Raw genomic sequence first — 27,998 nt, 5'->3', positions numbered from 1 at the left:
TCCCAGAGGGCAGAGCGAAAGGTGCGCCTGCGCAGTCTCAGTGAGGGCGTGTATGTCTGTGTGTCTGAGGGAGAGAGAGCGAGAGCGAGTGAGTGTGAGTGCGGGCTAGGGTGGTGGCCGTTACGTTCGGGGCAACGGCTACGGTAGTGGAGAAGCAAGAAGGGAAACAACGTCCGGCGCTTCCGCCTTCGCTTAGGAGGAGGAGGAGCTGTTAGGGAAAGGAAAGTGATTCGCCCTGGGCCTGGACTAGACCGAGTCGGGCCGGCGGGGGTCTGGCTATGAGCCTTTGAGGGTCGCTTGGGACGCGGAGCGAGACTCGGGAGCCGAGAGCTATGTCTCAGCCGCCGCCGCCGCCTCCGCTGCCGCCGCCACCTCCTCCCCCAGAGGCTCCGCAGACTCCGCCGTCCCTGGCGGCGACGGCGGCGGCTGCTCCGGGAGTGCTCTCGAAGCGGAGAGACCGGAGAATCCTCTCCGGGAGCTGCCCGGATCCGAAGTGCCAGGCGCGTCTGTTCTTCCCGGCCTCCGGTTCTGTCAGCATCGAGTGTACCGAGTGCGGACAGCGGCACGAGCAGCAGCAGCTGCTGGGGGTGGAGGAGGTGACCGACCCGGACGTAGTGCTGCACAACCTGCTGCGGAACGCGCTGCTCGGGGTGACAGGGGCACCCAAGAAGAACACGGAATTGGTAAAGGTGATGGGCCTTTCCAACTACCACTGCAAGTTGCTGTCGCCCATCTTAGCTCGCTACGGAATGGACAAGCAGACAGGCCGGGCTAAGCTTCTCCGGGACATGAACCAGGGCGAGCTGTTCGATTGCGCTTTACTGGGGGACCGCGCCTTCCTCATCGAACCAGAGCATGTGAACACGGTGGGCTATGGCAAGGACCGCTCCGGAAGCCTCCTGTATTTGCATGACACGCTTGAGGACATCAAGCGGGCCAATAAGAGTCAGGAATGCCTCATTCCAGTGCATGTGGACGGGGATGGACACTGCCTGGTGCATGCTGTGTCCCGGGCTCTAGTAGGCCGGGAGCTCTTCTGGCATGCCTTGAGAGAGAATCTTAAACAGCACTTTCAGCAGCACCTGGCCCGATATCAAGCCCTGTTCCATGACTTCATTGATGCCGCTGAGTGGGAGGACATTATCAATGAGTGTGACCCTCTGTTTGTACCACCTGAGGGTGTTCCCTTGGGCCTGAGGAACATCCACATATTTGGCCTTGCCAATGTGCTGCATCGCCCTATTATTCTGTTAGATTCACTCAGTGGCATGCGAAGCTCTGGTGATTATTCAGCCACCTTTCTGCCAGGGCTCATCCCTGCAGAGAAGTGCACTGGGAGAGATGGTCATTTGAACAAACCCATCTGTATTGCCTGGAGTAGCTCTGGTAGAAACCATTATATCCCCTTGGTAGGCATAAAAGGGGCTGCTTTGCCCAAACTGCCTATGAATTTGCTTCCTAAAGCATGGGGTGTGCCTCAGGACCTCATTAAGAAGTACATCAAACTTGAGGAGGACGGTGGTTGTGTTATTGGAGGAGACAGAAGTTTGCAGGATAAATACTTACTTAGGCTTGTTGCTGCTATGGAAGAAGTCTTTATGGACATACATGGTATCCATCCTAGTTTGGTGGCTGATGTCCATCAGTATTTCTACAGGAGGACAGGGGTGATAGGAGTTCAGCCTGAAGAAGTCACAGCAGCTGCTAAAAAAGCAGTAATGGATAATCGCCTTCACAAATGTTTGCTCTGTGGTGCCCTTTCTGAACTTCATGTTCCTCCAGAGTGGTTGGCTCCGGGAGGGAAACTGTATAACCTGGCAAAAAGTACTCATGGACAGCTGAGGCCTGACAAAAATTATAGCTTTCCCTTGAACAATTTGGTTTGCTCATATGATTCAGTGAAAGATGTTCTGGTACCAGACTACGGATTGAGTAACCTGACAGCTTGTAATTGGTGCCATGGCACATCTGTGCGAAGAGTCAGAGGAGATGGATCTATTGTGTATTTGGATGGGGACAGAACTAATGCTAGGTCCACTGGTGGCAAATGTGGTTGTGGATTCAAACATTTTTGGGATGGTAAAGAGTATGACAATCTACCAGAAGCTTTTCCTATTACTTTGGAATGGGGTGGAAGAGTGGTCAGAGAAACAGTATATTGGTTCCAGTATGAAAGTGATGCATCTTTGAATAGTAATGTTTATGATGTTGCCATGAAACTTGTTACCAAGCACTTTCCAGGTGAATTTGGGAGTGAAATCCTGGTTCAGAAAGTTGTCCACACTATATTGCATCAGACTGCCAAAAAGAATCCTGATGATTATACTCCTGTAAATATAGATGGTGCTCATGCCCAAAGAGTTGGAGACGTACAAGGACAAGAGTCGGAGTCCCAGCTCCCAACTAAAATTATTCTTACCGGACAGAAAACAAAAACTTTGCACAAGGAGGAGTTAAATATGAGTAAGACTGAAAGAACTATTCAACAGAATATTACGGAACAGGCTTCTGTAATGCAGAAACGAAAAACAGAGAAGTTAAAACAAGAACAAAAGGGGCAGCCCAGGACTGTTTCTCCCAGTACCGTTCGTGATGGTCCTTCCTCTGCACCTGCCACCCCTACCAAGGCTCCCTATTCACCAACCACTTCTAAGGAGAAGAAGATCCGAATAACAACTAATGATGGACGACAGTCCATGGTTACACTTAAATCTTCAACAACGTTTCTTGAACTTCAGGAAAGCATAGCCAGAGAATTCAACATTCCTCCATATTTACAGTGTATTCGATATGGCTTTCCTCCTAAAGAGTTAATGCCACCCCAGGCAGGAATGGAAAAGGAGCCAGTTCCTTTACAACATGGTGACAGAATTACAATAGAGATTCTAAAAAGTAAAGCCGAAGGGGGTCAGTCTGCAGCAACACACTCGGCCCACACTGTGAAACAAGAAGAGAGTGCTGTCACTGGTAAACTGTCATCTAAGGAACTTCAGGAGCAAGCTGACAAAGAAATGTACTCCTTGTGTCTTTTAGCAACGTTAATGGGTAAGATCAATTTAACTCAGACAGTATTTCTTAATTGTGAATGTAATATGCTGAGTTTTTCTGATGTCTTCATGGAAAAAAATGGTCATCCTAAAAACTATCTGATTATATATTTTAGAAGAAAATTATTTTCTTTAGTTTTTTGACAGTTAGTGGATAGATGTTAGTGTGATTTTCTATTGAGTAAATATTAGGAAAATGTAACTAAGAAAGTGAAAGTAGTCCCTTAATTGTCACCAGATTATTTAAATATAACGTATTCTTGTAATTGTTTTTTTAAAAATAGGCTTGTCATGGATCCATTTAAAGGCTTTTTCATTTTTTCCCCCTTGGCTCTATTGAGCCTGCCCCCCTTGTCCCTTTTCATTTATTTTTAAATTTCATTTTCCTGCGTGTCATGTGATTTCAGGACTTCCTGTTTGATGAATTGCAGTTTCTGGGTTTATATGCTCACTGTACTCCCACCTAATGGTTTCTCTCATCCATTTCCTGTTCTCCGTTTCCCAGTTCATCACATTTTTCTTATTTGTACATTAGGATTTGTGTTTAAGTAATTTCCTTGCTTGGTGACTCTTTGCCATGAATTGTAATGAACTATTATAACTGAGGAGAAACATAAGGAACCGAGGTAGATATCAACAGGGTTGCTTAAGAAGCATTTCTTTTTAATAATTCAACACAAATTAAAGGAAAATAGATTATCAATCAAATATATGATTTAAAGCTTTAGATGATTTGGGAAATAATCCAATGGTGTACTTTTTACATTATTTTTATTGACTAATCTTTGTTTTTAAATTACTGTTAATATGCTTTATTAAGGCTTGAAATAGAAGTAAAATTGAAATACATTACATATTAGAGGGGTCTTATTTTTGCTGAGATGAGAGCTTTCAACTGGAAAAGTGATCTGGGTTTTGATTGTGTTTTCTAAGAGTACTAAATATCAGTGAATTGGTCCTTGACCTTCCAAAACGAAGATTATTTATTTCTGGCTTGTTAAGTTTAGGGACCTAGTAGTTAATAGGGGATCTAAAAGCCCTATACAAATGTATAACTTAATATTGCTGACTTTATTTTGGCAGACATAGTCATTGAATTGGGGGCTATGTCAAGAAATGTACTAGCTAGGCACTTTGCATTTTTTCTATCTCTTAAGAGTTTTTAGTTTCTTAGAGACTGCGTGGAATAAAGGAAAAGATTGAGAATTTTGGAGTGAGAAAGACCTAGAATTTGAATTCCAGCTCCACTACTTGTTAATTTAGTGATTTCAGGCAAGCTGCTTAACTCCCCAGTAGTACTTCAGTTGCCTCCTATCCACAAGATACCCCTTGTAGTTGGTACATAGGGCAACAGCAAAGTACTCCCAGAACTCTGAAAATTTAATAACATCATTAATAACAGAATGGATAAACTTAGATATGTGCTGAAGGCACTTTTAAGAAAACCAACAATCTCCCAGGTCAAAACAGGAAAAGAGGTCTCTTTTTTTTAGGAACTCTTGAGGATGTGGCTCATATATAACCTTGGATGTTCAGCACCTGGTATGGTGCCCAGCAGGGAGTGGGCACTTTGAAATGTTTTTTTTTTTTTTTTTGATTGAATTAAATAGATGACATTAACATATCCAAAGAAAGGCTGTGTCAGCAGAAATGGAATGGATGGTCAGCACTGAACACTGAAAAAGAGTTGAAAAGCAGAGTTTGGCAATGTTTATACACTGCTATACAAGGGGAAAAGATACATCAACTGGGGTTCGTGAAAATTCTGGTAACTAGAAAGGTAGTCTCAATTGAGGGGCAGGAGTATTTGATCAGTCCTCACCGTGGCCTGGCTCAAAGATCTGAATCCCTTTACTGATTGCACAGTCACCAAGCATCTAGTCTGATCACTCATTTAGCTTCCTGATGTAAGTATTGATAATACAGGTGAGAGTGCAGGTGAGGATTATATTCACTTGGAAGGCTGTGTTCTCCATGTAGATTAATAAATTGGCACGGGTGAGATTATGATCAGTAGTCTAAAAGTCTGGCCAGCATAATATGTTTCATAATGAAAATTAGTAAAATATAATTCTCGTTTACAGTTAGTCACCTTTTGAGGTTGGATTGAGGTTTCTGGACCTGAATATCTGAATACTGGACTGTGGACTGCAATGAGTTGACCAAGATAACGTCTTCTTGTTACGATCTCTTCCCTCTTCACCTCCAGCATTTATGTTGCTGCCCCTACAAACCCACACATTTCTTTAAGTCTCCCACTTCTACTTCTGACACAGAATTTAAGCATAAAAAGAGTGTTTTGCTAATTTTATGGTGGTGGTTCTTGAGAGACTTTCTGCTTTAAAGTACTAAGACAGTGCCTGGCCTGTATTAGTTCCTCTATAAACATTAGTTTTCTACCTCTAATTCTCTCATAACTGTATTTGAATTACATAGAAGATTTTTTTTGGCCCCCTGGCTTGTGGGATCCTAGTTCCCCAACCAGAGATTGAACCCATGCCCCCTGCAGGGGAAGTGCAGAGTCCTAACCACTGAACTGACAGGGAATTCCCTGGAAGATGTTCTTAATTAAAAGTGATAGGTTTGTAAAAATGTCAGTTTGGAGTTAGCTAAGTAAGTACACACAACCCTGTGTAAAGAGTGCTGAGGAACTCTTGATGTTTAGATTGGAGAGGGCTGGAAAATGGAAAACGAGGGTTTATTTAGAAAATTGCAAATTTCGAAGTGCAGAAATAACTTTGTGAATTACCAAATGTGAGCTAAGCTGCTGGTATGTTGGTTTAGAAAATAGCTCATCAAGCTTTCTGCTGTTCAGATAGCTGCCTCCTTCTCACTTAGGTTAAGGCTTTAATACCACTTTCTTAAAGAGGTTGTCTCCTGACCACCTTATCTAAGGGTTTGAGAGACCTTTGCTAAACCACTCTATTACTGCACCCTGTTCAATTCCTTCCTAGCACCTGTTATAAGTTTTCATTATCTTGTTTGTTGGTTTACTTACTCATTTGCCTCCCCCATTATAAACTCTACAGAGGCAGAGACAGTAGCCTGTTTTATTCACCGATAAATACTTTATCACCTAGTACAGGCCCTGGCACTTATTAGGTGCCAAGTACATGCTTGTTGAATGAATGAATGCAGATTATGTCAGCAAAATGAACATCTGCTGTGAGCTAGAGATTGTGTTGTAGGTACAAAGATGAATGAGACATGGTCCTTACCCTCCATAAACTTACCTGCAGGGTCTCAACTGAGGGCATCCCATACTTTTATAGTTTTCATTTATAATTTTTATACATAGAGAAAAGGAAGCTGGAGATCTGTTGATGAAAGCTACAAAAGTATGGGGGATATATATAGATAGATAGATAGATATAGGATTGTGTGTCTTCATTAAATAGGCTGACTTCTTGATAGCCAGGGACGTGTGTGTTGCCTGTCTACTGTTTTTAAGTAGGATATTTATTAAATAGAATTTATATCTATTATTATTTGTATCAACGAGACTGAGTACATCAATCTTTTGCTCAGTTCATGGAACTAGTCACTTTGAATCTAACAATGGTAGTTTAAAATGAAATAACAGTGTTCTACCTGTAATATTTCACAGATTTTAACCTGCTTTATCCAGACCACTTGGACATTATTAAACAGTTTTTTCAGACTGTTATCTTCATTATTTATACAGTATGTGAGTGACTCTAACTCTGGCATTGCAAAATATGTAATTAAATTTTCTTATAGACCAGTTTTTTGTGGATTCTGTTTTGTGGTAGATATGATAGATAGTAGTACATCATCCACCATAAATACTAGGCTAATTTCTTTTTTATTAATATTGTATTCCACTAACTTTTTAGTTAATTCTCTCTTTCAAGAGATAAAGACAGATTTGTGAAAAACGGTTTGTCAGTTTTATACATACTTTGTCAGAGTTGCTGTAATGGAATTAGGCTATTTGTGAGATATTTACCCCACTTTACTTAACAAAGGTTAGCATCCTTTCAGGGGTTGAGAAACTTGTGTGATTTTTATATACCTTCTGTCTTTCTTAAAGAACTGTATGAGTTTTTAGTATACATTTTTAAATTACACAATATTTTATAATTTCATAGTACTTCTTGATGTTGTAACTGCCTTGGGCTTTTCCAAAATCACACGTGGTATTCAAACACTTATTTTTAAGATGACTTGGGGTCTGAATATCATTGCATCTTGAATTTTTTCTTCAAATATTGGGTGAAGGACAGTTTCAAATCTAGATAGGACTTAATGCATCTGTTATTCTTAACATACACTCTGGTAACCCTTCCAGTTGATTTGTAGACAGCATATTTCTAATGGGGGAGCTGTCATAAAGTTGAATAAAAAGAATGCATATAGGTGTATCTTAAAGTAAATATGTACCTTCAAAGTATATTATAAAATCACCATTTATGACATAAGTGATAAATGGTGATTTTATAATATCATACTTTGAAGATTAAGTTAAACATCAATTCTATTTCCTTTTTCCTTCACATTTTTTTAATTATAAGATAATATTATTTTTAAAAATTCAAAGAAGTCAAGTATGTATAAAGTAGAATATAGTAGTTCTCTTTAACATTTGCACTCCCCAGAGAGAATCAGACTCTGTGTGTGTGTGTGTGTGTGTGTGTGTGTGAGATAAATATATCTTTTAATGGCTGATGATGACACTAAGAGACACTTAAGGGACTGAGTATAAGGAGAGAAACAAGCATGCCTTTCTTAGAAATGGTTTTGACTATTGATAAGGTAGATACATTTTTAGATGGGAGGATCTGCAGGAAGGGTGGAGAGATGGCAACAATTTTTCTCAGCTAATGAATACCTTTAGGATTCTTCTAGTAGAAACAGCCCCATGTTCCTACTTTAAATTTACATTTTGGTCAGTTTATTTTATGGTAATAGGAACTTGAGTTCAGAATTAACTTAGGTATTTTGGGGGGGAACTTAATAATGTATTTCATATATTTTTTATTTGTTTTGTTTTTTTAATATATTTCATATAGATGTTAGATTTTAAAATTTACTCACTTGTTGAAACTTCAAATTGCTTTTTTAAATATCTAAAGTTAGAAAATTGGAACGATGACCTTTTAAACTCACTTTTAACCCATGATTTTGTTACTAGTAGTAAAAATTAGAAAAACAATGATATTTTTAAAATGTTTAATTTTAACATACTTAAAAAAATTACCTCTTATTAAAGAGGAAAAAAATTAGATAACCAAAAGAAAAAGCATCCATAATATCACTGCCATATATAATAACTGCTGTTCAGGTGAGAGAACTGAAGACTATTAGGAAGGATTCAAGGAAGACGAGGTATGAACAGAGCTTATCTATGGTGGTGGTATAGACTTTTTTCTACATTTATACATATACGCAGTATGTTCAGTATAAGTATTTTACTGTTGTACTATGAAGAAACAGTTGAATTATAAAGCAAAATTAATTGGAGACTAACAGAAAAATATGAATTAGTATAGTATTTGTTAGATGCTTTACCAGACTAGTCCTGTTCTCTAAGAATTTGTTTTCCAATGAAATGGTAGAAGAGTTATTCCTCCTCCTCCTTTTTTAAGCAGTTTTCAAATATGGTATTATTAAGTATGGTCACCATGTTGTACATTACATCCCTGTCACTTACTTATTTTATAACTGCAAGTTTGTACCTAAAAGCCTTTACTTTTGTTTTTGCTATGATTTTGTTTTATTAGATTCATGAAGAGGTACAGATGGTACCATTAGTTAACATTTTATCCATATAACATTAAAGAGCAGTTGTCGTTGTGCTGCTTCAATTAAGTTTTTTATGGACATCTCTCAGGCATTATTAAAAGAAAAAACCTCATTTATGCTAGTATTCATTTCACGAATTCTGAGTGCTACTATCTCTCCAGCATTGTGCCAGGCCCGGGAATAGAAAGTGAAATAGGCCACTGACCTTTTCTTGACTCTGAAAAGCTTCTTGTCTAGAAGGGGAAACAGAAAAGTAAACTGAGTTAACCTGCAGTGTGATCAGGGCTGTGGTGTTCATATGCATGGGAGCATTAAGGAGGGTACCTACCTAACCACCACTGAAGAAGAATCCTAGAGGAAGTGACACCTAAATTGAGTTTTAAAGAATACATAGCTATTACTGGTGTTTGGGGAACTGGAGCAATTTGGTAGTGTTGCTTTGTAGAAATCAAGTTAGGATATGATGAGAGAGCTGTGAGATAGGAGCAAGGGTAAGGAATCTTAGGCTGCCTTTTATGCCGTGAGAAAGGAGCTTGGACTTACCATATAGTTTGGTGGGACCATTAAAGGTTTAACTCTGAAGGCTATATGGAGTAGAGATTTGAGGAGAGTAAGATTAGAGGGAAAACCAATTTTGAGGCGGTGGCAGTGCTTCAGGCAGGAGATGGGCCTGAACCAGGTCAGTTGTAGAAGGAATGGAGAGAAATGTAGCAGAGAGCCATCTGTGACTGATGGGGGACTTGTGCAGTGTCACAATCCTTGCTTCCTGATCTCTGATCCCTTTTCTTGGTTCTGTTTCCAACAAACATGACTTCAGTGGAAGTGTGTATATACCAAAGGAAATAATTTGCCTAGTTTTTCTTTCAACCAGTTGTTGATGCCATGGATTTCTATAAGAAGAGGGTATGGATAGTTCTGCCAAATTTGTTGTAACATGATTTGACCTTTAGTAGAGGTTTAGTATCAGTGGAAAAGGTATAAGCTGTGGAACGATATACAGGATTCAGATCCAGGCTTTGCCGCTTACTAGCTATTTGATCAAGCGAGAACTATTTAAACTCTCTGAGCTTGTTTCTTTTTCTGTAAAATTGGGCTCAGTTAGGAGGAGAAAACGAAATTATGTGAAGTGCCTGATCAGAGCTGGGTAGACAATAGAGATTTAGGTGGTATCTATCCTTCCCTTAAAGCAATAGAGTATCCATGCTCACTGGGGCCATATAGGTCTGAAGGGGGTGAAAATTGGTTCTTGGGGGAGGGTAAAATAAATCTTACTCTATTTAATGAAAAAAGTACAGATATACATATAGTATGTAAACAGATAAACAGTATATGTGTAGTATGCAAATATCATGGTTGAGGCAGATTAGAAAGATAATGGCTAAAAATAATTCTTAGGTAGATAATGAAAACACAAGGTTGATAAACAGTTCAATAGAGTTATTACTTTTTAGAATTCTGCCTGCTTAAGTAAGGAATAGTTGGGTTTGTAAAGTATCAATATTAAGAAACATCGTTTTTCTTACTAGTATTTAGGTGTTCAGTTCTGAGGAGTTTACTATTTTGGCACCCGTTTAGATTTTTTTTTTTTTTTTTTTTTTTTTGGCGGTACGCAGGCATCTCACTGTTGTGGCCTCTCCCATTGCAGAGCCCGGGCTCTGGACGCACAGGCTCAGCGGCCATGGCTCACGGACCCAGCCACTCCGCGGCATGTGGGATCTTCCCAGACCGGGGCACGAACCCGGGTACCCTGCATAGGCAGGCGGACTCTCAACCACTGCACCACCAGGGAAGCCCCCGTTTAGATTTTGACCAAAAAAATTAAATGCTACCATCTAAGTTTTTGATATGTTTTGGTATTCTAGAGTATTCGATAAATGATATCCTAGAGTGTTTTACAAAATACCAAGTACATTTAAGATAACATTAATAATAAATAAATGAAAGATTACCACCATAGAAGTAATTTATCCAAATAAAGTTTAATGATAAATTCAGCAGTCAGAACTTCTGTCAGAAGTTATTAACGTTCTGTGTGCGGGAGTTCTTATTAATATTCAAAATTTTAAATTAAATTTCTGTATTCACCCTTAAATATTGGCAATTCTAGTAGTACTGTATCATTAGTGAATGAAGTGTTCATGTGCAAGTACATGTTCTAGTTAACTGAAATGTTAAGTGCCAAGGCTTTTTAAATTTATATACTTCAAACTGATACACTGAGCAACTTCAGCCAACTGCCATGTGGATTCACATTTCTGTTTATCAGTGTGGGAAGGGGTTAGAGCTCTGAGAGATTGGAGGTACGTAGTGATTAATTCACTTCATCAATAACCTCCATTCAAAGCTCAGATTCAATAGTGTAGTCCTCTAGTAGGAAAGATAAAAGTTAACCTTTCTTTGTTAAAATGAACTTTAAAAAGTCCTGACCAGAAAAGCAGTACATATACATTATCAGATTAGAAAATAATGAAAGTCTAAAGAAACAAAAATAACCATATTCCACAAACCAAAAGTAACTTTTTTTTTTTTTTTTTTTTTTTCGGTACGAGGGCCTCTCACTGTTGTGGCCTCTCCCGTTGCGGAGCACAGGCTCCGGACGCGCAGGCTCAGCGGCCATGGCTCACGGGCCCAGCCGCTCCGCGGCATGTGGGATCTTCCCGGACCGGGGCACGAACCTGCGTCCCCTGCATCGGCAGGCGGACTCCTAATCACTGCGCCACCAGGGAAGCCCCAAAAGTAACTTTTATGTTCCTTCCATTCTTTATTAACTTCTTGAACAGTGGTTATCATTCTTAACTTTTATTTATTCTTTTTTTTTTTTTTTTTTTTTTTTTTTTGCGGTACGCGGGCCTCTCACTGTTGTGGCCTCTCCCGTCGCGGAGCACAGGCTCCGGACGCACAGGCTCAGTGGCCATGGCTCATGGGCTCAGCCGCTCCGCGGCATGTGGGATCTTCCCAGACCGGGGTACAAACCTGTGTCCCCTGCATCGGCAGGCGGATTCTCAACCACTGCGCCACCAGGGAAGACCCCATTCTTAACTTTTTATTTGAAACTTCTTATTGATAATAGGCACTGTCAAAGGATGTTCTTGAAAACAACGTTTTTGTGAAATAGTGGGTTGCTTATAGCTATTTTGTGGGTTTCTAATGTTTATTCTAAATCTCATCAATAGGTCATTTCCCCCCTAAATTTCTGTTTTAAAAAGTCAACTTTGCAACAACAAAATACATTAATTACTTATATTCAGTCTACCTATTTACTTTTCTCCCTAGCCCTTTCCATCTGTTTTTATTAGTTTTAACCTAAATATAGAATATATTTTTTATATTCTCCTTTAAAAACATAGTATCTTTCTGTAACCTTTTCTGTTGTTCTAGTCCACAGTTGCATACTAGTTTACTTTGAACTGGATTGGGTCTTCATATGTATTTTGTTTAATATGCCCAGTATTGACTCATGCAGCTTTAAAGACACTTTTTATTTTTAAAGATGTTGGGGGTAGGAGTTTATTAATTAATTAATTTATTTTTGCTGTGTTGGGTCTCTGTTTCTGTGCGAGGGCTTTCTCTAGTTGTGGCAAGCGGGAGCCACTCTTCATCACAGCGCACGGGCCTCTCACTATCGCAGCCTCTCTTGTTGCGGAGCACAGGCTCCAGACGTGCAGGCTCAGTAGTTGTGGCTCACGGGCCCAGTTGCTCCACGGCATGTGGGATCCTCCCAGACCAGGGCTTGAACCCGTGTCCCCTGCGTTAGCAGGCAGATTCTCAACCACTGCGCCACCATGGAAGCCCCTAAAGAAATATTTGAATTAGTTCCTACATTTAAAAATGGGGGGACTTACCTGGTGGTGCAGTGGTTAAGAATCTTCCTGCCAATGCAGGGGACACGGGTTAGATCCCACATGCCACGGAGCAACTAAGCCTGTGCACCACAACTACTGAGCCTGCGCTTTAGAGTCCGTGAGCCACAACTACTGAGCCCATGTGCCACAGCTACTGAAGCCTGTGTGCCTAGAGCCCATGCTCTGCAACAAGAGAAGCCACTGCAATGAGAAGCCCACGCACTGCAATGAAGAGTAGCCCCTGCTCGCCGCAACTAGAGAAAGCCTGTGCGCAGCAGTGAAGACCCAGCACAGCCAAAAATAAATAAACAAATAAATAGAAGACATTAAAAAAAAAGGGGGAGAATTAAACATTAAAAACCTGGATTTCTGGCTTCTCTTGAAATGCCATTTGATATTGAAACATTGGGCCTCTACTCTTCCATGGCAGCACTTGGCAATGGCTGCCATCTTAGATGGACCATGCATTTTCTAGTCATGTTCCCTCATTCTATATCGCTTCCTATATGTTGTATTACACCAGACTGCATCACTCACTTAGGAGATCTGCCTTGCGATCTCTGTTCAAGGCTAATCCATATTAAAGCAAGCCTGGGTTGAACTCTCTTGTTAGTTGCTAATACTGTATCTTTATTTTACAGGAGAAGATGTATGGTCTTATGCAAAGGGGCTTCCTCACATGTTCCAGCAGGGTGGCGTATTCTACAATATTATGAAGAAAACCATGGGTATAGTTGCTTTCTGATTTTATTCTTAGATAATATCTCCACTCAAGCTATTCTAAGATTAAGAAAGTTCAGATAATATTCTTATGAAACTATTTCCAGTGTTAATATTAGGTACATATTTTTCTTTATCAGTCTGCCTAGTTAAAATGGATTATTATCCTGGTATGGTCAGCTATGTTTTCTGCTATAATATTACTAAAAATCTCCTATCACTTTCTTTCTCCTGTTTTCTCATTTAAGTTATGTATATGATCCTTAACAACTAAAGACAAATTGTGAAATTAGAGGCTGATTTGTTTATAATGCTAGTGACTGTCCCAGAACCAGATAATACAGTGTTTTTTTGTTGTTGTGTTTTGACTATGATTACTATATACCTCAGTATTTTCTGGATTCTAGGAAACAGCTCACTTTACATTTAACCTCTTTTTACATTGGGTATACATTGTTTATAAAGATATGTGCAAGTATATAACTGTATCTTCACAGTTTCAAGAGAGAGGTTGCCAGTATGTATGTTTGGACCCCATGTGTTTTATCAAAAATTTGATGTGAGTAATTTTGGCCCCAGACTTTATCACTCTGGCTTATCTCACTTTCTTACCTACCTGACCTCTGTAGATATTAAGTACATAATCTCTATTTTATGTTTGTTTGTTTGTTTTCTTTCTCATGCACTTCTTTTTCCTTCTTAAAAAAACAAAACCCGGGCTTCCCTGGTGGCGCAGTGGTTGAGAGTCCGCCTGCCGATGCAGGGGACACGGGTTCGTGCCCCGGTCCGGGAAGATCCCACATGCCGCGGAGTGACTGGGCCCATGAGCCATGGCCGCTGAGCCTGCGCGTCTGGAGCCTGTTCTCCGCAACGGGAGAGGCCACAACTGCGAGAGGCCCAAGTACCGCAAAAAAAAAAAAAAAAAAAAAAAGTAAAAAAAAAAAAATAAAAAAAAAAAACCCAACTTGGCTATTGTAGAAATGTTGAAACACATAAAAGTAGCAAGAATAATGTAATGAACCCCTATTTACTTACCACCCAGGTTCAGTAATTATCAGTACATTTCTACCTACCCCATCTCAAATGGACTGTTTTGAAATAAATCTCAGACATAATTTCATCTGTAAGAACTTCAGTATGTATTTCTAAAAGTAAGCACTGTTTTTTTTCTTTTTAAAAAATAACCATAATACCATTATCACATCTAAAAAATATGAACAGTAATTTTTAAGATATCACCAACTATCCAGTCAGTGTTTAAATTTCCTTGATTTTTGATTGTCTCAAAAAATGTTTTTTCTTTTGATTTATTGAATTGGGGACCAAAGAATAGCCAGCTAGCCAGTTGCCTTGCTTCCTTCCTTCCTCCCTCCCTCCCTCCCTTCCTTCCTAAGATAGGATTATTGAAACATAATTTGCATACAGTAAAATTCACCCTTTTTAGGAATACAGGCATGTGAATTTTGACAAACATATACAGTCATGTAACCACTACCACAATCAAGATATAGAATATTTCCACCATTCCAAAAAAGTCGCCTTGTGCCCCTTTCTAATTAATCCCTTACCTCTCCCCCTAGGCTCTGGCAACTACTGATTTGATTTCTGTCTCTATATGTTTTCCTTTTTCATATCACCGTATAAATGGGACCATATCATTTAACCTTTTGTGTCGGCTTCTTTGATTGAGCACAGGGGTTGGCAAACTCCTACCCGTGAGCCATACCAGGCCCGCTGCCTGTTGTATATAAAGTTTTATCAGAACACAACCACACTCATGTTTACATATTGTCTGTGGCTGCTTTCGCAGTGCAGTGGCAGAGGTGAATAGTTGTGACAGAGACTATATGGTCTGCAAAACCTGAAATATTTACCAGGTTGCCCCTTTACAGAAAAATTTTGCCAACTTCAGTTTTTAGCCTAGTGCTTTTGAGATTCATCCGTCTGGTTGCATGTAGTTTATTTGTTTTTTATTGCTGAGTATTATTCCATTGTATGTATGTATCACATTTTAAAAATTCCATAACCAATTGAAGGACATTTAGTTTGTTTTTAGTTTTTGGCTACTATGAATAAAGCCACTATAAACATTTGTGTACACATCTTTGTGTGGATGTATGTTTTCACTTTTCTTTGGTAAATACCTAGGAGTGGGATTGCTGAGAAATGTGGTAAGTATATGCTCATCTTTATAAGAAACTTCCAGACCATTTCCAGATTGGCTGGACCATTTTGTATTCCTCCAGCACTTGGTAGTATTAGTTTTTTTTGTTTTGTTTTTGTTTTGTTTTGTTTTATTTTTGCAGTACGCGGGCCTCTCACTGTCGTGGCCTCTCCCATTGTGGAGCACAGGCTCCGGACGCACAGGCTCAGTGGCCATGGCTCACGGGCCCAGCCGCTCCGCGTCACGTGGGATCCTCCCGGACCGGGGCACGAACCCGTGTCCCCTGCATTGGCAGGCGGACTCTCAACCACTGCGCCACCAGGGAAGCCCTCTCTTGCTTTTTTGCACTGGCTATAAATTCAGTGTTGAATAGAGTGGTGAGAGTGGATATCCTTGCCTTGTTCCTGGTCTAAGGCGGAAAGCATTCAAACCTGTAGGTTTTTCAGAAATGCCCTTTGTCAGGTTGAGGACATTCCCTTCTATTCCTAGTTTATTGATGGTTTTATAGTATCGTGAATGGATGTTGAATATTATCAGGTGCTCTTTTCCCACATCTATTGAAATGATCTTATAAGGGCTTTCTTTTTAGTTTGTTGATAGTGTGAACTACATTGATTTTTGACTGTTGAACCAATGTCACATGCTGGATTCTTTTCTTTTTTTGTAATCCATTAAAAAAATTTTTTTTTGTTTATTTATTTATTTTTGGCTGTGCCAAGTCTTAGTTGTGACAGGTGGACTCCTTAGTTGTGGCTCCCGGACTCCTTAGTTGTGGCTTGCCGGCTCCTTTAGTTGCAGCTGGTGGGCTCCTTAGTTGCGGCTCACGGGCTCCTTAGTTGTGGCATGTGAACTATTAGTTACGCTGTGCATGTGGGATCTAGTTCCCTGACCAGGGATCAAACCCACGTCCCCTGCCTTGAGAGGCAGATTCTTAACCACTGTGCCACCAGGGAAGCCCCTTTGCTAATATTTTGTTGAATGTTTTTGTGACCGTATTCATGAGGCATAATAATGATATGTAGTTTTCTTGTAATGACTGTTTAATCAGGGTAATGTTGGCTTCAGAAAATTGAGTTGAGAAGTGTTCACTCCTTTTCTGTTTTCTGGTAGATTTTGTAATAGCTTTGATATTATTTCTTTCTTAAATGGTACAATTCACCAGTGAAGCCATCTGTGCTTGGAGTTTTCTTTATTGGATGGTTTTTAACTATGAATTTAATTTCTTTAATAGACTGCTCTTAAGGTTATTCCTTTCTTCTTGAATAAGCTTTGTTAGTTTTGCCTTTCAAGAAATCTGTCCATTTCATCTAAGTTATCAATTTTATTGGCATAAAGTTGTTTATAATATTCCCTTACTGTCCTTTTAATGTCTTCAAGGTCTATAGCTCTGTCATTTCTGATATTGGCAATTTGTGCCTTTCTTGTTTTGCTGACTAGTCCAGCTAATGGTTTATCAGTTTTATTGATCTTTTCAAAGAAATAGCTTTGGTTTTATAGGTTTTCTGCATTGTTTTCCTCATTTCATTTTCTTTGTCTTCTGCTATTTACTTTTTCTTCCTTATGCTTCCTTTGGATTTAATTTGCACTTCCTAGTTTCTTTAAGTAGAAGCTAGATTATTGATTATAAATTTTTGTTTTCTAATACAAGCATTTAAAGCTATAAATTTCTCTCTGAGCATCCCCCTGCCTTTTTTTTTTGCATCCCTTTTTTTTTTTTTTTTTTTTTTTTATTGCGGTACGTGGGCCTCTCACTGTTGTGGCCTCTTCCATTACAGAGCACAGGCTCCGGACGCGCAGGCTCAGCAGCCATGGCTCACGGGCCCAGCCACTCCACGGCATGTGGGATCTTCCCAGACCGGGGCATGAGCCCACGTCCCCTGCATCGGCAGGTGGACTCTCAACCACTGCGCCACCAGGGAAGCCCTGCATCCCTTTCTTTTTAACTTTCCATCTTTTTTTTTTTTTAAAATAACTTTCCATCTTTCACTTCATTCTACCTTCGGAAATATATCAATACCAGTTAATTTTTTTTTAAATAAATTAATTAATTTTTGGCTGTGTTGGGCCTTTGTTGCTGTGCGCGGGCTTTCTCTAGTTGCAGCGAACGGGGGCAACTCTTTGTCGCGGTGCACAGGCTTCTCATTGCGGTGGTTTCTCGTTGCAGAGCACGGGCTCTAGGCACGCGGGCTCAGTAGTTGTGGCTCGCAGGCTCTAGGGCACAGGCTCAGTAGTTGTGGCACACGGGCTTAGTTGCTCCGCGGTATGTGGGATCTTCCTGGACCAGGGCTCGAACCCGTGTCCCCTGCATTGGCAGGCGGATTCTCAACCACTGTGCCACCAGAGAAGCCCCAGTTAGTGGTTTTTCAAAAGTTATTACTTAATTATGATTGATGATAGGGCTCCCAGTAATTGGGGTTAGTATGCACTGTCTTTCATAGGACTGAACATAACTTCCCTCAGTTGTTTTTGTGTGTGGGAGGGTTGTGGTGGGTGGTGTGGGGATGACGCTCTTGATTATTTTCTAAATAGTTTTTTGGTTTTGGTTTGAAATTATTTTTAAAATGTTAGCTGTGATGCTAAGACAATTTAATGCGGGAAAGAATAGTTTTATCAGTGAACAGGGCTGGGGCAACTGGATATCCACATGCACAAGAATGAAGTTTGACCTCCCCTTCCCACCAAATACAAAATTAACTCAGAATGTATAAAAAAACTGGAGTATGAGAGCTAAAACTAGAAAGCTCTTAGAAGAAAACATAGGCATAAAACTTCTTGACTTTGCATTAGGCAAAATCTTTTTAGATATGACACCAAAAGTACAAGCAAAAAAATGTAGCTAAATAAAAACAAATTTTTGTGCTGCAAGGACACCAACATGAAAGTGAAATAACAACTCACAGAATGAGAAAATTTTGCATATTATATATCAGATAATAGATTTGCATCTAGAATATAAAGAGCTCAGCAGTAAAAAGACAAACAACCCAGTTACAAATGGGCAAAGGATCCAGAGAAAATATATAAATGGCCAATAAGCACATGAACTGATGGTCAACATCATTAACCATAGGGAAATGCAAATCAGAACCACAATGAGATAGTACTTCATACTCACTAGCAAGGCTATAATCACAAAGACAGATATTAAGAATGGTGGGCAAGGAAATCCTGGTGGGAATGTAAAATAGTGCAGCCGCTTGGGAAGAAAGTCTGGCAGTTGCTCAGAAGATTTAAGATGAAGCTACTATATAACCCAGCAATTCACTCTTAGGTGTATACCCGAGAGAAATGAAAACGTGTCCACAAAAAACTTGTACACAGATGTTCATAATAGCATTATTCATAGTAATCAGAACTGGAAACAATGCAAATGTCTATCAACTTAGACACTGGATAAGTAAGATGTGATATATCCATACAATGAAATATTACTTGGCAATAGAAAGGAATGGGAATGCAGTACTGATACAGACCACACTGATGAACCTTGAAAATCTTATGCTACATGAAACAAGCCAGAAACAAAAGACCATATATTGTATTATTTTACTTATATGAAAAGTCATATAAATGACAGAATAGGCACACCTAGAGAGACAGAGAGAGTAAATCAGTGGTTGCCTAGGGATGGGGGAGGAAATGGGAGTGACTGCTAATGGGTTCAGGGTTTCTTTCTGGGAAAATGTTCTAAAAGTGATTGTGATGATGGCTACACAACTCTGAATATGCTAAAAAAACATTGAACTGTACACTTAAAAATGGGTGAGTTGTGTGTGAATTATATGTCAGTAGAGCTGTTATATTTTTTAAATGTTACCTGTGGTATTTATTCTTATTAGGAGGGAGTTTAGAGCTCTGGAGTAGGAACATCTGATACTAAATTTTGGTTCTCCTTTTTCCTGTGTGACTTCTAAGTCTCAGTTTCTCTATTTGTAAAGTGGGTATGTTAATATCGGGGTTATTATTAGGATCAAATGAGATTGTGCACATAAAGCAGTTAGCAAAGGGCCTGGTACCTAATAAATACTTAGCTAATGTTTGTTATTATTATTAGAATCCCAGCTGTTATTTGCAGAATTATTTAAAAAATTTTTGACTGTAACACAGCCATTTGAAGTGGGTCGCCATCAGAAAATCATTTTACCTTTCAAAATATAATTTCATCTGATATTTGTGGTAAAATGTTACCTCTATTTTTAGGACAGATTCATGTGGCAAATCATTATCATCATCCCGTGGTCAAAGAATCAAAGCATAACAAGCCCTCCTCACCCCCAGACATACACCCATACCCTCCAAAAATTGGAAAAGAACATAATTCTCTTACTTTGTTCAAATCCACCCTAACAGATGGATGGTTATATCTACATTTGAACAGACATATTGCCCAATATAACAGATAGGCTTTTAATATTCCTATTCTTTATGTTTGGAAAGGTATTTTTAAATTAATTCATTCATTGTTCTGATGCACTTCAGGTAGTTTCCAGTTTTTTGATGTAAGAAATAATGTAGCTATAAATATTATTATACATGTCTTTTGGTGTATATGTGCAATAGAATTGTTGATATATGGTATCGAAATTTTAATACACCTTGATTCTTAAAGTTCAAAGGACTATATAAGTTATATAAAACCTAAATGATTGTTTAATCACAACAGTATTTGTATTGGTTTTTCAACATATATTTTAAAGTTTTTTAATAATGTAAAAAGTTTAGAAACTATAGAAATGGGGAATATCACCTATAATTGCTAAATACTTGTCTTATACATGCATTTTTTGGTCATGATTGTAATTCCAATACTTAGATTTGTTTCCTGCTATTTTCCTGTATTATGCATATTTTACTGTATCAATGAGGCATCATAGGTTACTTATTTATATCAGTATTAATAGCTGCATATTACTTCTGTCAGGTGATAGACTGTAATTTTCTTAACCCTTCTCTTCTTGTTGAAGCTTAGATTGTTTCCAGTGTTTCATTGTAAATAATACTGTGATAAACATGTGGGACCGTGATTCTTTCCAGGGATAGCCAAGGGAAAGCATCACCGTAGCAGCCTGGAAACGACTACAAACCCTTGTGATCTAATATAGAAATTAAAACTATTGACTGCATGATGTATATTAGGCACTGTAGTATGTGCTTTGCATGTGTTCTCATATAATCCTCAAATAATTAGTTGAAATAAGTACTATACTCATTGTTATACTTACCTGATTGCATTATAATTGTCTATTGACGCTCGTCTCCATCTCCTAACAATTACATTTTATTTTGGAATCTTCAGGGTCTACTTTAGCTCCTGGCATATAGTGAGGCTCAATAGTTGTTATCTATTGAAATGATTGTTTAAAAGCTTTTCCTTGGGGCATCCCTGGCCTTACCATTCAAAATTCTCTTTTTTGCTACCTTTGTTTCCTGAGCTATGGTTTACAGATCTCTGAGGTAGGGGATTGGTATAATGTAAACTGATTTAAGGGTTGTACTCTGAAGGGTACTATTTAGACATCTCTGATTTTAATTTTTGTACATCTATTTTTGTCAGTTCTCTCTGCCAAAAATGTGCCAAGAGGAAATTCTCATTAGATTTTCACTTATCACTGAAATGAATGTTTATTTGAACTTACTATATGGTATTTATTCATTTGAAGTTGTTTTTTTCTCTGATTATTTGGAATATTCACAGTAAGATACATTAGAACCACTCCGTAGCTTTTTTCAGAGAGGAAGGGACTATTCTTAATAACCTGCAAAACTGGAGAGAGACTACCTAAGTGCCCACAAAGCATTCCAGAGTTCACTCATCCTTCCCCTCTCTGAATTTCTATAGTACTTACTAACAGTCTCATTCATTTTAAACTAGTTTGCTTTTGCCTTTATATTTTACCATAAACATACCCATATATTATTAAAAGTTCATTTTTTTAAAACAGAAAATCTGTGGTTTCATAAACGTTGAAAACCCTTATTTTTGCATATTTGGAGTCTATACTTAAAATGTAAAGATATTGGATAGCTTAAAACACACATGCAATTTTTTTATGCCCAGGCTGGAAAAAGTATAAAAATTTGAAATACCATGTAGTGAGACCAAACTCTTCAGCTAGAAAATAAAGGGAAGCCTGCTTTAAAATTCTTACCCTCTACTGCTGCATTGACTGTGAGAAAGTATATCGCACTGGGCCATTTGAAGAGCATCCATAACTCACTCTTGTTTTGGTGGTTCTGATCTGCCAGAGAGGAATAAGAGTTGTAACATGAAGTACAACTATTTCAAAGGAATTGAATTGAATACAATGTTATTAATCTTTTGTAACTAAATGTCAGTTCTTCCAGTTATACTTAAGTCACAGTGCCTTCCTTAATCCTAGCTTTCCTAAATGTGCCTCCACACCTATTTAATATGGAGTATCTTATTTTGAAAGTTCATACTTCTTATATTTGTGAAAAATACATATATATACACAGAGAAAACTTTTATTCTGGTATTCTGTAATTTAATAGAATCACTTATGATTTTTAACTCAACACACTGCACAACATATGTACACAACACTTTGCCCTTATAGGTATTTTTAAAGTTTATAATTTGAATTTTACTAAATGAAAGTATATTTTCTTATTGCTTTACTATAAGCAAATGCTTTACTAACACAATTGCTAGTGTTTTTCTTATGCAAGCTGTTTATTTCAAGCCTAACAAAAGGTTTGTTTCAAGCCTAACTTTCCTAACCTTGTGATAGGTTAATGATATATATTTTTCAAATCCCCTGGGAAACTACATTAAGGTTTATGGTGGTATTTCTTTTTTTGTAATAGCATTAAATTCTATTAATAAGTGTAATAAATTATTTGCTAATTAAGTTTGTTTTGAAAGCTGTTACTTGTAAATTATTATTGGAAGTTTACTATTTCAATTATAATTGTCTCTACTACACCTTTCAAGTAAGATTTTAATATGTTAAATTCTTTCTCCTCTCTTCAGGTATGGCTGATGGCAAGCATTGCACTTTTCCACATCTGCCTGGCAAAACCTTTGTCTATAATGCTTCTGAAGATAGGCTGGAGTTGTGTGTGGATGCTGCAGGACATTTCCCCATCGGTCCTGATGTTGAAGATTTAGTCAAAGAGGCTGTAAGTCAGGTTCGAGCAGAGGCTACGACAAGGAGTAGGGAGTCAAGTCCCTCACATGGGTTATTAAAACTAGGTAGTGGTGGAGTAGTGAAAAAGAAATCCGAGCAGCTTCATAATGTGACTGCCTTTCAGGGAAAAGGGCATTCTCTAGGAACTGCATCCAGTACCCCACACCTTGAGCCAAGAGCTAGGGAAACTCCAGTTGTAAGGAAGCAGACCACAGGGACACACTTTAGTAGTTCCATTAAAACAGAGCCTTCTGTATTCACAGCTGCTCCTAGTAACAGTGAGCTTATTCGAATAGCTCCTGGAGTAGTTACAATGAGAGACAGCAGGCAGCTTGATCCTGATATGGTTGAGGCCCAGCGAAAAAAATTGCAGGAAATGGTTTCTTCTATTCAGGCGTCGATGGACAAGCACTTGCGGGATCAAAGTACAGAGCAGTCACCGTCTGATCTTCCTCAAAGGAACGTCGAAGTTGTGAGTCCTTCTGTGAAGTCTGGGAGTCTTCAGACTGGCTTACCTGAATCTTTTTCTCTAACTGGTGGCACTGAAAATTTGAACACGGAAACAACTGATGGCTGTGTGGCAGAGGCACTGGGAACAGCATTTGCTACAAGGTCAAAAGCACAAAAGGGAAATTCCGTGGAGGAGCCTGAAGAGATGGATAGTCAAGATGCTGAGATGACAAACACAACTGAGCCAATGGATCACTCTTGATTTAATTAGAGGCTAATAAAGGCAGAATGTTTATTGTGAACATGTAATATTTGTTGGCTGGGCCACATAACTTGATTAGTCATTAAAAATCTTGTACGTATATAATTCAAAGATTATATCTTGTTATTCAGTGCATGATAGCAAGTGTGTGATTGGCAATAGCTTTTAATATACTGCCCAGGCTGGCTCTAAATTCCTATAAATTAGTTATTAGATCCGCTGAAATGACTTTCTTCCATATATGTGGTTCACTGTAATTTTAATTCCATGAAAGTCTTAATGTTTAAAACATGAAAATTCTCTTGCTACTTATGTTTGATTTCTGAAAAGGCTAGGGCTGGGGGGAAATAAGATTTTGCTAATGTTGATGTCATCAGGGTAACCATTCCACATATTTATTAGCGTGTCAAAGGATTTATGTAAATTTGAAGGTTATCTGAAGTAAATTGTATCTTGAAATTCATAAAAGGATATATTAGACACTGGAATCCTGACACTTTTGTGAACATGAACACATTCATAGAGATATATATTCTTGGTGAAACTATCTTGAGAATGTAGTGTAATGATATAACATTTTGCTGATTTGAGCAAGGTTGGGGAAGATAACTATTCTAGAATGATAAAGTCAATGTGATTCAGTAATGTTGCTGTCTGAGCCAACACAGCCAAGTGTGTGCTCTGTTGTTGATAATATGTTACCATTATTTTGAATCCTGGCCTGGTCAAATACTACCAAATTTTTGTCCTTTAATCTTGCAGAAAAGTTGATTGCAATGTGTGGTAGAAAATAATAAAAATAATGGTAGCAGTAGTTAATCTCTAATTTTCAGAGTTTGTCAGATTCACAGAGCATTTATAAATAAGAATTTATCTTTATGAATGAGTTACATTGTTCTACAATTTTGATCAGTGGTATTTAAGCTTGTATATGCTAAATGTATTTGAGCCCCTTTGAACCAAAAATGTTTCCCTTTTTTCTTAGAATCCATAAGATTTTCTTCATTTGTTGGCTTCACTTGGATTTGGATGCAAATTTGACTGCGTCATACCCTGATCAACCAGGCATTTGCTTAAGTAGTGTATTCATCAAATCTTTAGTGCCAGTTTCCTCAAGAAGCAGCTTTCACGTTTACTCCTTAAAGAATGTTTATCCTGAGACTGGTATTGCACTATTTTATCCTATTCTGCAAATCTGTATTCTGAAATGTACACGTTAATCCATCTTTTTCCTCTGTTCACTGAAATTAAGTTGAATTTGAATGGATGAAAGACAAAATGTATGTTAATACAATCTCTTATCTAGAGCATTTAAAGCCTGGCTCTCTCTGTTTGCTCGTGTTAACAGATGCAGAACCGTTTGCATTTCAAGAAAATGTACATCAGAAATTATATTATCAGGTGTTTTAAAATGTCAACCTGTTGATTCATAAGGAATATAGACAGAACTTTAACTTGTGTTTCCAAATAAGGGAGTTTTTGGTTTCTTTCTATGAAAGTATCTCTGACTGAATCCACTTATTAAGTTAACTACTTTATTTTGAATAGGGAAAGAATGGAGACTCTAGATATTTTGCAGGTGATATCTGAGCAAGATACATATTTGGGTTAGTTTTATCACATTATCACATTTTTAAAACCATATTTTCTCCATTCTTCTTCTAAATTTACTTTCAGATACCTCTCTCTATGTCTATAAATACAAGGAAATTTTAGAACTTTTATATTGTGTACTAGTTTTGCATAAAGAACTGCAGCTACCAAATAATATTTCCCATTTGGTTAGTACAGGTGACTTCTGTGTGTTAAATTAAAAATTACAAATATCACTAACCACTATAATTATTTTTGGGTTTTTTCAGCCACTGAACACCCTCCCGCCCCTCCACCACCACATAGTTTTTTTAGTTTAAATACAGGAAAACTAAAAAAAAAAAAAAAAAAAAAATACAGGAAAACTGGTTAACAAACGAATGCATTGCTTCCAGGTAAATGATATAATCACCCTTTAACAAATATTTTCTTCACCTGTGGCTCAGTATGTTTGGTTAATAACTGACATATAATTTCATAGCATAAAGTAAAAATATCAGATGCACATTTTATCTCCCTATTAAATACTTTTGCATTTAGTCAAACTAGAACGCACCTGTGAACATTAGAAGGCAGGCTAATCTTTGACAACACTATTAATTTCTCTTGCCAGAGCAGTGCTATTTAGAAGCTGGTTAGGTGTGAACATTATAATAATAGTTTGGGTTCTCCCTTGATAAAGAATAAAAGGCTCGATTCTGAGAATGGTCAGGTTTCTTGAAATTATTTTAGATCAACTGAAATTTGGTTGCAGTAATTAATGGTTTTTGAGAAGTGGGCCAGGTATCATCTTCACAAAAAAGTTTTAGAGCAGAATTTCTTTAAGTTCTTGACTATCATCGTTTGCCCTTCCATATGGTTATCATAATCAAATACATAATTATAGGAATGATTATTTTTTTAGTACTACCATTTTAATACTACCAGGACATCCGCAACTTTGAGTCCAACCTAGGGATCATAAATTAGTTGAAATATTTTCTTAGCCCTACATGTAATGTCATAACTCTAATTCAGTCCTATAGTTAAATTCTATTTGCAGTGTTTAACTGGAAATTGAAGTATAATTGTAAATTTTTTTCTTCACTAATCCATTTTATAGTTAGTCATACCAAGGTTGACTATATGACCCAAAGTCCAGGTAGAGTTGAAGATGATGTGTGTCTAGAATACTGGTTGTGAGAAACTGGTTGAAACTGAAGAAAACAAGACACTGTCAAATATTATGAGCAAGAATATAATGAACTCCAAGGGAATGGTTACTCAGGAACTAGTTAAAGAGCAAGCCTAAGGCCCATTTCCCCTCCTTTCACTATATTTCAGGTATTTTATTGGAAAATGTTAAGCTCAAGACCTGAGAAATTTAGCAAGTGCTATTGACTGTGAAACTTGCTTTATATCTTCTGATGATTTTTAGTTTCGTTTTTACAGTCAAGCCTACTGCTTGCAATTAAGATAACAAACTGAAATGCATCTATGATTCCCAGCCACACAGGTCCTTATTGCCATTATTTTTAAGAATCTAACTTTATTGGAAATTAGCAAACTTTTGCATATGGTCTCTTACCTCAGGGAAGATCACTTACTAGCAACTCACATACTAATGACAGGTTTCTGAGAATTGTACTGACATCACATGTTAGCTACTAACTGCAAAGTTTATAACAGTATTATTTTATGTAGCTACCTACTAATAACTGGCTGCTAGTGAACATTTCTCTAAAAAATTTAGACCTCACTACTAACCAACCTTTAAGTATGAAATAAACTTACAACTTCTGTCTTTAATTAAGCTTTGGTCAATATAGTGACAATATTATAAAATGTTTATTTCAGAATATCAATACCATTTGGTCTTCATTTTTCAAACAGGAATTTTAATTGGCCCACACATAAAATATTGCAGAGCAGATATTGAGAGATTCATGGTTCTCAAAACAAGGTTTCCATATTAAGATTTTCATAAAAGCCTTTGCAAAATCAGATTAATCTCCACTCATCTTAATATGAATTTAAAATTACCTCATAACAGTAGTAGTGAGATACATACTCTAAAGTAAGTTGGGGTAGATATATCCTACATTTCCAGGTTATCATGTAATTTAACAAAATTGCATAACCTCAAGGCTCTTAATATAATTTTTCAAACCAGAACTATTCACTTGAAAACATACCACAGTAGAATGTTTACTTAAGAAATAACAAAAGGGGCTATATCACCAATGTAAGATTTGTAGTTAATTGTAAGTTCTGCCATTCTTAATAATTCTTTGAGATGCTAAGTGTTTCAATTCATATTTAATGATACTTAAATTGTGAGAATTTTAATGTTTGCTCCAAAATAGCAGAAATTGTAAAAATTGTGAATTATTGGAGAAAATGCCATTACTTGTATATCTGACATTTAACTTTTTAAATTATGGAGTCTACATGCTTTTTAGTATAATATTAATACGATGATTATTCTCTTGTAAAAGAAAAGGAAAACTAGTAAAAACAAGTTTTAGTTGATGTTATCTGCTTGTGAGTATCAATTACTTAGTATTTAAAAATTTTAAGGTATTGCATACTTTTCTTTAGAATGCACAAGTCCCTTCCTGAGCTTTTATGCCTGTGGTAGAGCAATAAAGGACTGAAAAGGTTGTCAGTATTTTCAGGTTTATTTGACTTTAAGAATTAGTGCCAAGAGCTGGAGAGTCTGCTTTTTAGAGGGAAATGTTATTAAGAATATGTAAAAATAAGTGTAATAGTGTAAATATTTAGAAAAAATTAAATAGCAAGTGCTTTAACTGCTCAATAAAGTAGTATAGATGTTCTACCATCCCTAAAGCACTGGCTGTTATCCATTATTTTCTGATTTTGTGATTGCTGTATATATTACACTTGAGTAATAAATAATTGGTAATAGTGTATTCCATCTATATAGAGTTCTATAGCACACTCCACTGTACAGTATTTGAAGTTTTCTTTTATATCAGTAATAAAACTGTAAGTTAATACATA

At 37.6% G+C, this 27,998-nt stretch overlaps 1 protein-coding gene across 1 annotated transcript; it reads left to right on the top strand.

Annotated features, from left to right (window-relative positions):
* Window positions 1-41: 41 nt before the first annotated feature.
* Window positions 42-27,998, top strand: VCPIP1 (valosin containing protein interacting protein 1). Its single transcript, XM_032610051.1, has 3 exons — window positions 42-3,045; window positions 13,297-13,383; window positions 22,534-27,998. Exons 1-3 carry the CDS (start codon window positions 333-335, stop codon window positions 23,400-23,402), a joined length of 3,669 nt encoding a protein of 1,222 aa, XP_032465942.1. The 5' UTR covers window positions 42-332; the 3' UTR covers window positions 23,403-27,998.

The sequence above is a fragment of the Phocoena sinus genome, chromosome 17, assembly GCF_008692025.1.
Source record: "Phocoena sinus isolate mPhoSin1 chromosome 17, mPhoSin1.pri, whole genome shotgun sequence".
Taxonomy (NCBI): domain Eukaryota; kingdom Metazoa; phylum Chordata; class Mammalia; order Artiodactyla; family Phocoenidae; genus Phocoena; species Phocoena sinus.
The sequence above is the reverse complement of the archived record's forward strand: the minus strand, read 5'-3'. Positions and strand labels throughout refer to the sequence as shown.

Excerpts from the sequence above, each read along its gene's own strand:
- VCPIP1 (XM_032610051.1), top strand. The coding sequence starts at position 333 with ATGTCTCAGCCGCCGCCGCCGCCTCCGCTGCCGCCGCCACCTCCTCCC. Across the intron at positions 3,046-13,296 it reads TCTTTTAGCAACGTTAATGG|GAGAAGATGTATGGTCTTAT; the intron begins GTAAGATCAATT and ends TTTATTTTACAG. Across the intron at positions 13,384-22,533 it reads TATTATGAAGAAAACCATGG|GTATGGCTGATGGCAAGCAT; the intron begins GTATAGTTGCTT and ends TCCTCTCTTCAG.